Source organism: Oncorhynchus keta, chromosome 13, assembly GCF_023373465.1.
Source record: "Oncorhynchus keta strain PuntledgeMale-10-30-2019 chromosome 13, Oket_V2, whole genome shotgun sequence".
In the NCBI taxonomy this organism is placed as follows: domain Eukaryota; kingdom Metazoa; phylum Chordata; class Actinopteri; order Salmoniformes; family Salmonidae; genus Oncorhynchus; species Oncorhynchus keta.
This window is the reverse complement of record NC_068433.1, coordinates 21,138,607-21,152,974: the sequence shown is the minus strand read 5'-3', so window position 1 is coordinate 21,152,974 and position 14,368 is coordinate 21,138,607. Positions and strand designations below refer to the sequence as shown.

The 14,368-nt window shown below is 41.2% G+C and overlaps 1 protein-coding gene across 1 annotated transcript in view; it reads left to right on the top strand.

The window, feature by feature from the left end:
- Window positions 1–7,124: 7,124 nt before the first annotated feature.
- neurl4 (neuralized E3 ubiquitin protein ligase 4) overlaps window positions 7,125–14,368 on the top strand; it is a 28,666-nt gene continuing 21,422 nt past the window's right edge. Inside the window, 1 exon segment of the mRNA XM_052459680.1 lies at window positions 7,125–7,314. Coding sequence (XP_052315640.1) covers window positions 7,150–7,314 — 165 coding nt within the window. The 5' untranslated portion in view covers window positions 7,125–7,149.

Genomic DNA, 14,368 nt, shown 5'->3' with positions numbered 1-14,368 from the left:
CCCACCAACTGGACTGAAGTATAAATCCATTGTTCACTGAGTGCACAAAACATTAGGAACACCTGCTCTTCCATGACACTGACCAGGTGAATCCGGAAAGAAAGACTAGATGAAGGGGAGAAGACAGGTTAAATAAGGATTTTTAAGCCTTGAGACATGGATCGGGAATGTGTGCTATTCAGAGGGTGAATGAGCAAGACAAAATATTTAAGAGTCTTTGAACACGGTATGGTAGTAGGTGCCAGGCGCACCGGTTTGAGTGCGTCAAGAACTGCAAAGCTGCTGGGTTTTTCACAAACAGTTTCCCGTGTGTATCAAGAATGGTCCACCACCCAAAACTCATCCAGCCAACTTGACACAACTGTGGGAAGCATTGGAGTCAGCATGAGCCAGCATCGCTGTGGATCACTTTTGACACCTTGTAGGGTCCATGCCCACCGACGAATTGAGGCTGTTCTGATGGCAAAAGGGGGTGCAACTCAATATTAGGAAGGTGCTCTTAATGTTTTGTACACTCAGTGTACTTTGTGATACGAAAAGAGAAAAATGATCCGGCCAACTAACCGGTAGTCACTAGTTACCACAGCCACAAACCCCACCTATTTCTACAATTATCTTCTTAAAATGTGATTTGAAACCTAACCTTAATCGCACTGTTAACATTATTAAGACCAAAAGGCTAATGTTTCTTTATACATTTTTACGATATAGCCAATTTTGACTTTGTGGCTCTGGTAACTAGTGGGAACACAACCTACCCCACACATTAAAAACCCACCACCACATTCCACTATTTTGACCCCATCTTATCCTACACCAGGACAACGGCCTGGCAGGAACTACCCTTCAACACACCCTGTAACTCTTCTGCAGTAAAATCTCATATTAGTAAGTACTTCTCTGCAGCTGCCACCACAACACCTATTTTCTGTGACTTGCATTCCATTCCGGTGGTACAGGTGATAACCACATTTAATTTGTAGGCCTATCACTATGCACTGGAAAAAGTATACTACTCACTTTGAGCCTGTTAGGGTCCCTCGCCCTTGAACCATCTTCATCTACTTTCTTCACTGGCTCAGCATAGAACACCTTCTGTACAACTCTGACCCTGGCAGCCCCAACCTGCCTCTCTCGCACTTCTGATCCCCAGCAACAAGATAGTGGTTGTCATGGTGCCGTAAGGTAGCCTAGGCAGAGAGCTCTATAAATATTCTACTTATTTTTTTTCATACATTTTAAGTGTTTTTGTAGCTTTTGTTTAAGGTATTTTTTTAGGGGCTTGATAGCTAGGATGTTTGGATTCTAATAAAGTGGCTTTTGGATTCCAAAAATGTGGCTTTCTGTTTCATCTGTTTGGAAGTATTACACCAAGGACTGCACACTGTGTAGCAGAGGAAGTACACAGACTGTTCAGGGAACGAATAGTGACTGACCATTCAGAGAAACAGGTGTGGTGGGCTGTTGAAGAGCTCCGGGGCTGTTTTTTAATACTGTCTTTGTTTCTCCTGGTCTGTCTCATCGATGACCTCTCCCACTGAACCGACACTGCCTTTCCAACCCAAATTGTCCTCAACTTCATCCCAAGCTGACTGAGACTTTCAATCTTCATCATTTACATTTAGGGTTTGTTGTTTTACTTTTTATGCACTTTGAGATTCTTTGTAAAGCCCTATACGGGTTAAAAAATGTATTCATTATTATTCGATCTGCAAATCCAAGTATGCCTAGTACGCTAGGTCTACTGTTTAGGCCAGACCTACTATGTTATGTTTGTTAATCTTTTGAACCATTCATTTATTAAGAGGACCACAATGGAAATACATTTTCAAACTTTTTTGTGTAATTCTCAATGATTTTAAATGCATTATCCACATGTGTAGTTGTATAGTGTTTTACATGATCATATATATATATATAACATGGGTACCCTACAGTTGACACATACTGCTTCCTTCACCAATACTACACATTCCTTTGTCCCATGCCCTCCTGCACACTTCTTTACATCTAGGGATCTCCCTCCTACACACTGCTGCAACATGACCATAAGTTTGTCATCTGAATCCATCTGTCGTGGATTCGGCACAATAGCTTTTACAGGATAACTGATATATCCTGACATTAATTTCTCGGGTAACGACTCAGCATCAAAATTCAAAAAGGACAGTGTCGTGAGAATTTTGTTCTCGTGTTCATTAACCAATTCAATTAAAATACTCTGTCTGTTACTAAGAATAAGTAAGGTTCTTATTAAAATGAAACAGACAGAGACCAGTCTACTTAGTCAGCAATGTTTATTCTCGAGAGCTCTGCGTATCATTTCCTGTACATTGGTCTATATACCTCACATTTCGTCATAAATGTCCCTTCCTCCTCTCAGATACAATGGCAACATAGTTCACAAGTCTTCTCCGACTCATACATTGTCTGCCACCTGTTAAACAATCTACTACAAGCCTCTCCCCTCCCTGGGTGGGGACAGAATGTCCTGTAAGGAACACAGTATTCCAGCTTGTCTGACGATAGCTCCATTTGTTTCTCACTTACACCCTGCTTACATACTAAAAAGGAACAGAAAGTCCTTGTTCTAATTCTTGACTAAAACTACACACATCAGATTTAGGTTTATGATTCTAATAAGTTTCATACAATCATGCAGTGACATGGTAGTATTCTGTTAGTTATAGTTCTACGTTAAATGTATACATCATTTAGTCATTATTCATAAAATTCATAACAGACAAGACAGTGGCCATGTTTGAAAAGGATCAAAACCGTAATGTGTCATGGGTAAATTGTGACTGACTGAACTACAAATAATTATGACTAGTTATTTATGATGGAAGATGATTTGTAGATCAGTCAGTCGGCAGTCGCTTGCACTGTCAGCTGCAATGTCTAACAAGCCCAGTGACTTTTCAGTTTCACTACGCCCGGGAATCTTCAACTTCAGTTGATCTACCTCCACCCTTACCGCAATTCCAGTAATCACTCCTTTCAATGGCACCCTGTTCCTGAGAACAAAGCAAGTAAGAAACAAAGCAAGTGGGTCTTGTCCCCATTCTCTTGGCGTGGAGTGCCTGCTCTCTCTGGGTGGGAAAAGCTAATAACCACAAGTCTACTTCGGGTTATCTTCACCGATTCAACAGTACCAAACTCCCCTTTCAACAGTACCAAACTCCCCTTTCACCAAAATCTGATACCAAATTTAGGTCAGCCAAAAGACAGTGGTCCACTTTCTCCAAAAATGTCACACCTACTGTACCAGAATCATATTTATCATGACTATTGGTGCAAGGCTCTTAACCACACTTGCCACCTCAGGTAATTTATTTGAATTATCTTCCAATTCACCTCCAGAGCTACTAGAGTACAGCTCATTCGGTTTGCACTGGCCGCCAATCTTCCTCTACACCAGGGGTGTCAAACTCAAATACCCAGTGGGCCAAAATGTAAAACCTGAACAAAGTCACGGGCCAACATTGAACAAATTAACCTTTTAATATGGACCCAAACAAGTTTTGCTTTAACATTGAATATGGAACAAGCATCGCTTATTACCATACAATATATAATTGAATAGTGGAGACATGCAAAATCGAATTTCAAATGAAAAAACACATCAATGGCATTCATTTATTAAATAAATAAAATTTAAATAAAAATTGTATGCCTCTTTTCTATTTGCAGCCTTCTGATTTAAATACCAAAATAAACTTTTTCCACTGGCTAATAATTTTACAAATAAAATGATAATAAATCAATCAACCACTCAAGCCCATGCCTTGTAGCAAGAAAAAGTGCATAAAGAAAACGTTAATTATTGCACACTGGTCTAATCTGATGTGCCCAAACCAGATAGATACCTGGCATCTCTTCTTGGATGCTAGTTCATCAATGTCTGGGCTCAAGCTCTGAGCTGAAGAAATCTTCAGTATCGAGCGAAGATGTTCATCAGTCAGACGTCTCCTGTGAGTTGTTTTGGTCATCTTCATCGAGGAGAAAAGTTGCTCGCATAGATAAGTGCTGCCGAACATGGAGAGCATCTGAGCAGCTTGGGTGCGGAGCTGAGGCATTGTGTCAGGGATGAACCGTGGAAACTGTGCGGCGCCCACAGCATCATACTTTGACTTCAGCGTGTCGTTGCACTGGAGTTCAATCAGCTCCATTTGGATGTTGGTTGGTGCATTTTCCACATCAACTGCGAAGGGATTACTAAGCAGTTCAAACTTGCATTTCTGGGCATCGAAATCGGCAAATCGCCGGCTAAACTCAGCGGCGAGAACACTGCGTTTTTCAGCAAACTGTGCGCATGGGAACACGGCGGTAGAGATCTGCGCTTTTATGGATTGGCAGCAGGGAAAATGGCAAAGGTTTCCTTGCAGCATCTGATTCTCCCACAGGCACAGTTTAGTTTTGAAGGGCCTCACTGCAGCGTACATGTCTGTGATGATGCGCCCCCGCCCCTGAAGCTGCAGGTTCAGCGCATCGAGATGGCTCGAGATGTCACAGAGAAAGGCCAGCTCACACAGGAACTTTTGCTCCCGGAGCTCTGCTGTAATCCTTCCCTTTGGTTTCCAGGAATTGACATATTTCCTCACGCAGCTCGAAACATCTGTTCAGTACTTTTCCTCTGCTTAGCCATCTCACCTCTGTGTGATACGGCACGTCTGCGTATTCCGAACCACACTCCTCCAGAAAAGATTTAAACTGGCGGTGATTTAGACCTTTGGCTCTTATAAAGTTAACTACCTGTGTTACTGCGGTCATAACATGTTCCATCTTTAGGGCTTTGGCACACAGTGCTTCCTGATGTATGATGCAGTGGTAAACAGTTAGCTCACCTGCACAGTTCTCTTCCCGCATCTTCTCCCGAACCATGCCCACCAGTCCACTCTTTTTACCGCACATCGCTGGCGCACAATCTGTCGTTTATCTAACGAGTTTAGCAGCTTTATTTCAGTTACACATTTGGAAACCTCCTCAAAGATTTCCTTTCCTGTGGTTGTGCCATGCATTGATTTGAATCCTAATAGCTCCTCCATAACACACAGATTTGAGTCCACTCCACAGATGAAGACTGACAGCTGAGCAGTATCAGATGCGTCGCAGCTCTCATCCACAGCGAGGGAGAACGCAACAAAATCTTTTCCCTTTTCCATCAGCTGGTCATACAGATTGGTGGCAAGATCACATGTGTGATCAGCTACTGTGTTCCTGCTCAGGCTCACGTTTGAAAATGCTTGTTTTTTTCTCTGGGCATACGAGGTCACAAACCTTCATCATGCACTTTTTCATGAACTCTCCCTCATTAAAGGGCCGGGCTGATTTTGCGATCTCTGCTGCCACTATATAACTAGCCTTTACAGCAGCCTCGTTTTGTGATGTGGCTTTTTTAAACATATATTCTGCCTCCCACTTGTCCAGAAAGCTCCTGTTTTGTGCCTTTCTTTTCGCCATTTTTGGGAAGGGTTAGCTCGCTGACAGTTGTAGCGTCTATGTTGCTATGACTACTGTCACAGAGGAGAGAGCGTTTCTGGGTCCTGTCCTGATTGGCGCGCGAAAACAGCAGAGCATTATGGGATTCGTAGTATTAGTGGTGAATGCGCTGTATAATACCGGCGGGCCAGCTCTAGTAGTAATTTGGTATTGTCTCGCGGGCCAAATATAATTACCCCGCGGGCCAAATTTGGCCCACGGGCCGGAGTTTGACACCCATGCTCTACACACTGTCTCCCTCGATGTTGCTAGCTTCATTGGATTCCAACTCGTAAACTACTTCCTTCCATCTCATTGACCTCAAGCCTGGAAATATACTTCCATTAGAATCCTTATCACTTTCACTGTCGGACTCCATGTTCCACGCGTCTCCATTCTTTTCCACTACTACTTTTCATTTATGTCTATTGACCTCCGCCCGCCATGCTCCCACTGCAAAAACTTGCAGTTGACTGCAGTCAAAGCTCTTCTACCCGCTTGACATAGAGATAAATAGTAATGGTGTATTTTTGTAGGCACTAAGTCCACCATGATTCATTAGACAAAGCTCATGGGGAAAATGAATGCCGTTTTTGGATAAACATCAAACATATAGTGTGTGGTAACACAGGCTTAGCAAATCTTATACGTTTTGTTCTGAGATAATCTTCATCAGCTAACGTCACTCTTTGTGAATTGTGAAGAATTTATGTTGTTACATTTTTTTAAAGCACAACGGCTTCGTAATTCATAAAGGTTGTGTTGACCTACTGTTATTATCTCCTAGAACAACACGTAGAAGATCTCCTAAACCTGTGTGAACGTCAGACCTTATTTTCTGTGTTAATTCCAAAACCCTATTCTTTGCCCATTCTTTTTTTCCCATAGGGATCACTGAACGAACCTGAGGTAACTCATTTCCGGGTTTTAGGACTACAATATTGACATATAGTAAGGAACTACAAGCTGGCGAGCTCTATTGCTGTGCATTATCATTACTGCCACCTGCTGTATTGGATGTCAAACTCCGTCCCTCCATTAGCCTCATGCGCCCTCTAGTGTTCCGTCTTGTAGTGTGCATGATCTCTGAAAGGGCCATCGAAATAGCGAAGGAAATAGTTTTTCGGTGTAAAAATGTTTTCTTCATAGCACAATTTTGGTGCAATTATTGCCATTACATAATTCAAATCTTTAATGCACAGCAATTAAAAAGGTCCCATTCAGTGAGCAAGGCATCTACTCATAACAACTTGGATTTGCAATAACCAGCTGACTCGCGCACTGCAACAATGTATTTATCTATATTTTAATGTCTATGTATTATTGATGAATAGTAAAATTGAAGCATAATGCATGCTTTATATAGTGTGCTGCTGAATGAACCATGTAGTTACATGAGCTTTTAATGCTTGGTTTCAAAGAGTTGAGGTATATGGCAGATGTATGCATATAAAACACTGTTCATTCTTGTAAATCTGTGATAAATGTTCTATTGATTGATTCTGCCTGGACAGAAAGCGGACCACACTGCCATAAAGCAATTTTGCTTACTTGACCTTCTGCCGTTAATCTTAAAAAATGTGGGCGCGTATTTCGATTTGGATTTAAAGCCTGAGCTTTCATATTGTCGCAAACCCATGTGTCGCGAAGCACGCCGCCCCAGTGAAGATGGCGGCTGAGCTGCACCCGCGCAGCGGAAAACTGATCGGACTGTCGAATTCGAACAGAACCGCTCAGCGGAACCAACCAGTCCAAGAATTTAACCACGGGTTGGTTCTAAGCAGAGAGCCACTGAGGGACCGGGATGTATTCACCGTCCGTATTGACAAGAAGGTAAACATAGCTGTCACTTTCAGCTCGGTGGGGGAGAGAGATGGGAATGCGAGGAGAGAGTGCATCCCGTGCCAGTGGGACGGAGTCTCTGTTGTCCGCAGTGGTGCTCGTGTCTTATTCAGTCCTCGTTGGGCGTGCGCAGTTTGACAATCAAGCAGTACAGTTTAGGTTTACTAGCGATCGTTTTAGCCATATCCTGTCCAAAATGTACTGCAACACATTTGCATTGGCACATTGACAACAACACTTGTTCAACACAATTAGCTAGCTAGCTCTGTGTGGTCCAGTCCATATACAGTGTATACCTTTTTTTTTTACGAAGGCAAAGTCAACTAGTGACATCTTCGCTACCAATTGCAAGGCTAACTTTACAGTAACGTTAGCTAAGTTATAGCTAATGTTAGCCATACTAGAGATCTTTTCGCGTGTGGATCGAACCAGTAAGTGCCTCGCTCTGTCAAAACACGGTAACGTTAGCTTTCAACGGCTAACTAACTAGCTATTGCTAGACAAATAAAATACCTATTATTACCACGACCAACATTTAGCCTGATATATTCACTACTGTATAGCAACGTTGGCTCGTTTAGTTAGCCATGAGTTTTCATGTTTGAAATGTAAGGTAGCGAGCTACTGTCGCTAGGTAACGTTAGCTATATCTCTAAGTTAGCTAACTAGCAACAGTCACTTGGTTGACCGCACACAGGCAGCAGCATTTATCAGTTGTTGACGTCTAGCTAGTCACAGAGGTCTGTCTACCTACAGCTAGACGAGAGAAGCCAACTGGTTGAGTCAATTCCACTAGATGTCAACAGTCTTGAGTCAATTTAACCTGTCTGTCACGTAGGCCATATGTCAATACTGTGGTCTTGACCAAATATATATAACCCCATATGGTCTGGTCTTGATAAGCAAAGCAGATATCAGTTGTGTCCTAATTGGTGTATGGTCCAACTAAAGACCAAAGTTGACAAAACAACTGACCCTGTGTCAGTGGTTAGGGGGAAACCTCACCCTACTCTGAATAGGCTCATTCCTGAAAAGCATAGCTGTAGTTTATCTGGATTATTGGGCCTCTTTGTGATACACCTTGGTATCACTGCATTTACACAGGCAGCCTAATTCTGAACTTTTTTCTCTAACTGATGTTTTGACCAATCAGATTAGATCTTTTGCCAATAATTTGGCAAAAACTCAATTGTGCTACCTGCCTGTGTAAACAGCCATTGAGCTTGTTCAAAGTGACTGATCTACAAATCACCTTGCATCATAAATAACTACTTATTATTATTTGTAGATCAATCAGTCACCATTTACCCACAATGTATAATGATTTGATGCTCTCCAACACGGCCAATGTTTTGAGCCAACCGTTAGTTACTGTTTCTGTTAAAAGGTCTGCCTGCCTATGCAACATTTAGACTTCTTATCTCTATGCCGACCGCAGCACCTAGTTTGCCTGTTATCTCATTTTAGCGAAGATAGCCATGATTATCGGTCTGCCGGCCCGTTGGTGACCCTCACACCTGTGGGTTTTTGGCAGAGGGCACTAGTACTGTCTCCTCCAATGCCATTTTAGCCCAACTGGGGTAGCACACAGCTCAGTGAACATGTATAGAGGGTGTATCCTTCAACCACTTGCAATGCCACTCTAGAAATCACTAGCTTGTCACATGAATAATAAACTCGCACAACAAGCTTTCACATGAAGAGCATAGCTAACTAGATGGATAACATTAACAACAGATAGGCCTATATCCCTCCCGGCAGTGAGTTACCCGTTTTCTCACTGGCAATAGTTTCATGGCCAGTATCTTCTCATGTATCAAAGCTATAATGGACCACTATCCGTAATTGCATGACGGAAATCAATATCTGTGCTGTACAGTCAGTGCAACAAACCTGGCAGTGTTGCTACAGTAATGCTATTTATAGACATTGATAGAGCTTGTGTCTTGTCCTGCAATCGGACAACAGGCAAATGCACCAAAACCAAGCTACTAGATTGATATACGACAGCTTGTTCGGCGTGGAATGTGATGGTGTTTGTTGGTAATAGTGACCGTAGCATATTATGCGGGATGGTTGTTTGGTAAGCACTAGTGTAGTATGTGCCTGCCTCTCCCCCTGGCTGCTCGTCTTTGTAGTGTGTGTGTCAGAGAGAGATAAGGAGCAGCAGCAGCTTGTATTCACAGATGTGTTTGTCTATGCATTCGTTTGCAGATTTGTGTGTATGTGTGCTGGGTAGAGAGACCGAGAGATGTATGCAGCATTTTAGTGTGTGAGAGAGGGTCTACATCAGATTTAGAATGTGCTTGCAAGGATGAATACCACAATAACATATGTGATTTTCAGTATCACCAAATGTGTAGGCCAAAGTCACCACATTTTGTGATACTGAAAATTACAACATCTGGCGTTATGGCATTCAGCTGACCTTTTTTACAAGGAGACGTGTGCGCCTAAGTTGAAAAATGTAGGCGCACAAAAATACATTTAGGAGCAGTGATGCTCCTAAATTAAGATTCCAGGTCCCATAGTAAAATATTTAGGCACATATGTGAGTAGAATGTTTGCACTGTAGAGCCCTGCTCTAAATTGAATTCCTCTGCCTCAATTTACAGTATATTATTTACTCTTGGTCTGTCTTTAACCCAGCTCAACCTCTTGACTTGCCTTCTCCTGTCCTCGCTATCTGTAGGCCTATGTGTGGTCCTTCTGTAGCTCATCTGTAGGCCTAGTTGTGATACATTTGCACTGACTTGTTTTAATTTGAAATGGATATTTATTATTATATTATTATATTATTGTGATACATTTACTGACTTGTTTTAATTTGATGGACTTTACTCTGCTTTTTGGTCTTCAAGTCAAATGTGAGTTTGTTGTTCACAGAATGTGCACTTAGTATTTGGTAGCATTGCCTTTAAATTGTTTAACTTGCGTCAAATGTTTCGGGTAGCCTTCCACAAGCTTCCCACAATAAGTTGCGTGAATTTTGGCCCATTCCTCCTGACAGAGCTGGTGCTATAATTTTCTTGAATTTTCCAAGCTGTTTAAAGGCACAGTCAATTTAGTGTATGTAAACAACTTCTGACAGAAATAATCTGTAAACAATTATTGGAAAAGTTTTAATGACGCCAACCTAAGTGTATGTAAACTTCCGACTTCAACTGTATGTATGTATGTATGTATGTATGTATGTATGTATGTATGTATGTATGTATGTATGTATGTATGTATGTATGTATGTATGTATGTATGTATGTATGTATGTATGTACAGTTGAAGTCGGAAGTTTGCATACACTTAGGTTGGCGTCATTCAAACTTTTCCAATAATTGTTAACAGATTATTTCACTGTATCACAATTCCAGTGGGTCAGAAGTTTACATACACTAAGTTGACTGTGCCTTTAACTTCTCTAAGGTAGGGGGCAGCATTTGGAATTTTGCATGAAAAGCGTGCCCAAATTACACTGCCTTCTACTCAGGCCCAGAAGATAGGATATGCATATAATTGGTAGATTTGGATAGAAAACACTCTAAAGTTTCCAAAACTGTATGATTGTTTTGTTGATGTAGTTTTCTATTCAATGCTATGATAGTATCCATTGATTTAGGACTCAAATTGCAGTTCCTATGCCTTCCACTAGATGTCAACAGTCTTTAGAAATAGTTTCAGGCGTGTATTCTGAAAAATGAGGGAGTAAGAGCAGTCTGAATGAATGGACTCAGAGCTTTTTCATGCGCGCAACCGAGAGAGTGCCTTAATTGTTTACCTTTTATATTGATGACGTTATTGTCTGGTTGAAATATTATCGATTATTTAGGCTAAAAACAACCTGAGGATTGAATATAAACATTGTTTGACATGTTTCTATGAACTTTACGGATACAATTTGGATTTTTCTTCTGCCTGTTGTGACTGCGTTTGAGCCTGTGGATTACTGAAGAAAACGTGCGAACAAAACAGGTTTTTGGAAATAGAGACTTTATCGAACAAAAGGAACATCTTCTGAGTGCAAACTTATGAAGATCATCAAAGGTAAGTGATTAATTTAATCTATTTCTGACTTGGGTAACTCTTCTACTTGGCTGGTTACTGTTTCTAATGATTTGTCTGCTGGGCTATGTTCTCAAATAATTGTACGGTATGCTTTTGCCGTAAAGCATTTTAAAAATCTGACACCGTGGTTGGATTCACAAGAAGTTCTTCTTTAAACCTATGTAAAATAGTTGTATCTTTTCTGAATTTTTATAATTAGTATTTCTGTATTTGAATTTGGCGCTCTGCAATCTCACTGGATGTTGGCCAGGTGGGACGCTAGCGTCCCACATACCCGAGAGAGGTTAAACAGCTTGCAAAATTCCAGAAAATGGTGTCATGGCTTTAGAAGCTTCTGATTTTGAGTCAATTGGAGTTGTAGCTGTGTATGTATTTCAAGGCCTACCTTCAAACTCAGTGACTCTTTGTTTGACATCATGGGAAAATCAAAAGAAATCAGCCAAGACCTCAGAATTTTTTTTGTAGACCTCCACAAGTCTGGTTCATCCTTGGGAGCAATTTCAAAATGCCTAAAGGTACCACATTCATCTGTACAAACAAAAGTATGCAAGTATAAACACCATGGGACCACGCAGCCGTCATCCCGCTCAGGAGGGAGACGCCTTCTGTCTCCTAGAGATGAACGTACTTTGGTGCGAAATGTGCAAAACAATCCCAGAACAGCAGCAAAGGACCTCGCTAAGATGCTGGAGGAAATGGGTACAAAAGTATCTATATCCACAGTAAAACGAGTCCTATAATGACATCCTGAAAGGATGCTCAGCAAGGAAGAAGCCATTGCTCCAAAACCTCCATTAAAAAAACCATACTACGGTTTGCAACTGCACGTGGGGACAAAGATCAGACTTTTCAGAGAAATGTCCTCTGGTCTGATGAAACGAAAATAGAACAGTTTGGCCATAATGACCATTGTTATGTTTGGAGTTAAAAGGGGGAGGCATGCAAGCCGAAGCATCATGTTGTGGGGGGAGCTTTGCTGCCGGAGGGACTGGTGCACTTCACACAATAGATGGCATCATGAGGGAGGGAAACAAATTATGTGGATATATTGAAGCAACATCTCAAGACATCAGTCAGGAAGTTAAAGCTTGGTCACAAATGGGTCTTCCAAATGGACAATGACCTCAAGCATACTTCCAAAGTTGTGGCAAAATGGCTTAAGGATAACAAAGTCAAGGTATTGGAGTGGCCTTCACAAAGCCCTGACCTTAATCCTATAGAACATTTGTGGGCAGAACTGAAAAGGCGTGTGTGAACAAGGAGGCCTACAAACATGACTCAGTTACACCAGCTCTGTCAGGAGGAATGGACCAAAATTCACCCAACTTATTGTGGGAAGCTTGTGGAATGCTACCCAAAACGTTTGACCCAAGTTTAACAATTTAAAGGCAATGCTTCCAAATTCTAATTTAGTGTATACAAACTTCTGACCCACTGGGAATGTGATGAAAGAAATAAAAGCTGAAATAAATTATTCTCTCTACTATTATTCTGACATTTCACATTCTTAAAATAAAGTGGTGATCCTAACTGACCTAAGACAGGGAATTTATTACTAGGATTAAATGTCAGGAATTGTGAAATACTGAGATTAAATGTATTTGGCTAAGGTGTATGTAAACTTCCGACTTCAACTGTACATACATGGATGCATGCATGCATGCATACATACATACATACATACATACACAGTACCTTTCAAAAGTTTGGACACAACTACTCATTCAAGAGTTTTTCTTTTTATTTTTACTGTTTTCTACTTTGTAGAATAATAGTGAAGACATCAAAACTATGGAATAGCACATATGGAATCATGTAGTCATCCAAAAAAGAGTTAAAGAAAATAATATATTTTATCTTTGTCAAAGTTGCCACCCTTTACCTTGATGACCGCTTTGCTCACTCATGGCATTCTCTCAACCAACTTCACCTGGAATGCTTTTCCAACAGTCTTGAAGAAGTTCCCACATATGCTGAGCACTTGTTGGTTGCTTTTCCTTCACTTTGCGGTGCAACCCATCCCCAAACCATCTCAATTGGGTTGAGGTCGGGTGATTGGGGAGGCCAGGTCTTCTGATGCAGCACCATCACTCTCCTTGGTCAATTAGCCCTTACATAGCCTGGAGGTGTTTTGGGTCATTGTCCTGTTGGAAAAACAAATGACAGTACCACTATGCGCAAACAGATGGGATGGCGTATCGCTGCAGAATGCTGCGGTAGCCATGCTGGTTATGTGTGCCTTGAATTCTAAATAATCAGACAGTGTCACCAGCAAAGCACCGTTACACCACCTCCTCCATGCTTCACGGTGGGAACGACACATGTGGAGATCTCGCTTCTCATTGCTTATTTGAGCTGTTCTTGCCATAATATGAACTTGGTCTTTTACCAAATAGGGCTATCTTCTGTATGCCAACACAACTGATTGGCTCAAACGCATTAAGAAGGAAAGAAATTCCACAAATGAACGACGCACACCTGTTAATTAAAATGTCTTGACTATTATTCTACAATGTAGACAATAGTAAAAAATAAAAACCATTGAATGACTAGGTGTGTCCAAACTTTTGTATGGTACTGTATATATGCTAATAACAAAGGAATAAGAATTGCAATATTTTATTTGGAATAACATTGGAAGGCTATACTTAAGCAATATGGCCCAAGGAGGTGTGATATATGGCTAATATACCACGGCTAAGGGCAGTTCTTATGCACGACACAGCGCAGAGTTCCTGGAAACAGCCCTGAGCTGGGGTATATTTGCTATATCACAAACCCCTGAGGTGCCTTACTGCTATTATAAACTGTTTACCAATGTTATTTGAACAGTAAAAATAACTTTTGTCATACCCGTGGTATACGGTCTGATATACTACGACTGTCAGCCAATCATCATTCAGGGCTTGTACCACCCAGTTTATAAAATGTATTGTACATTACTGACTAGATCTAAAAAGGGACATACAAATAAATAGATGAACTA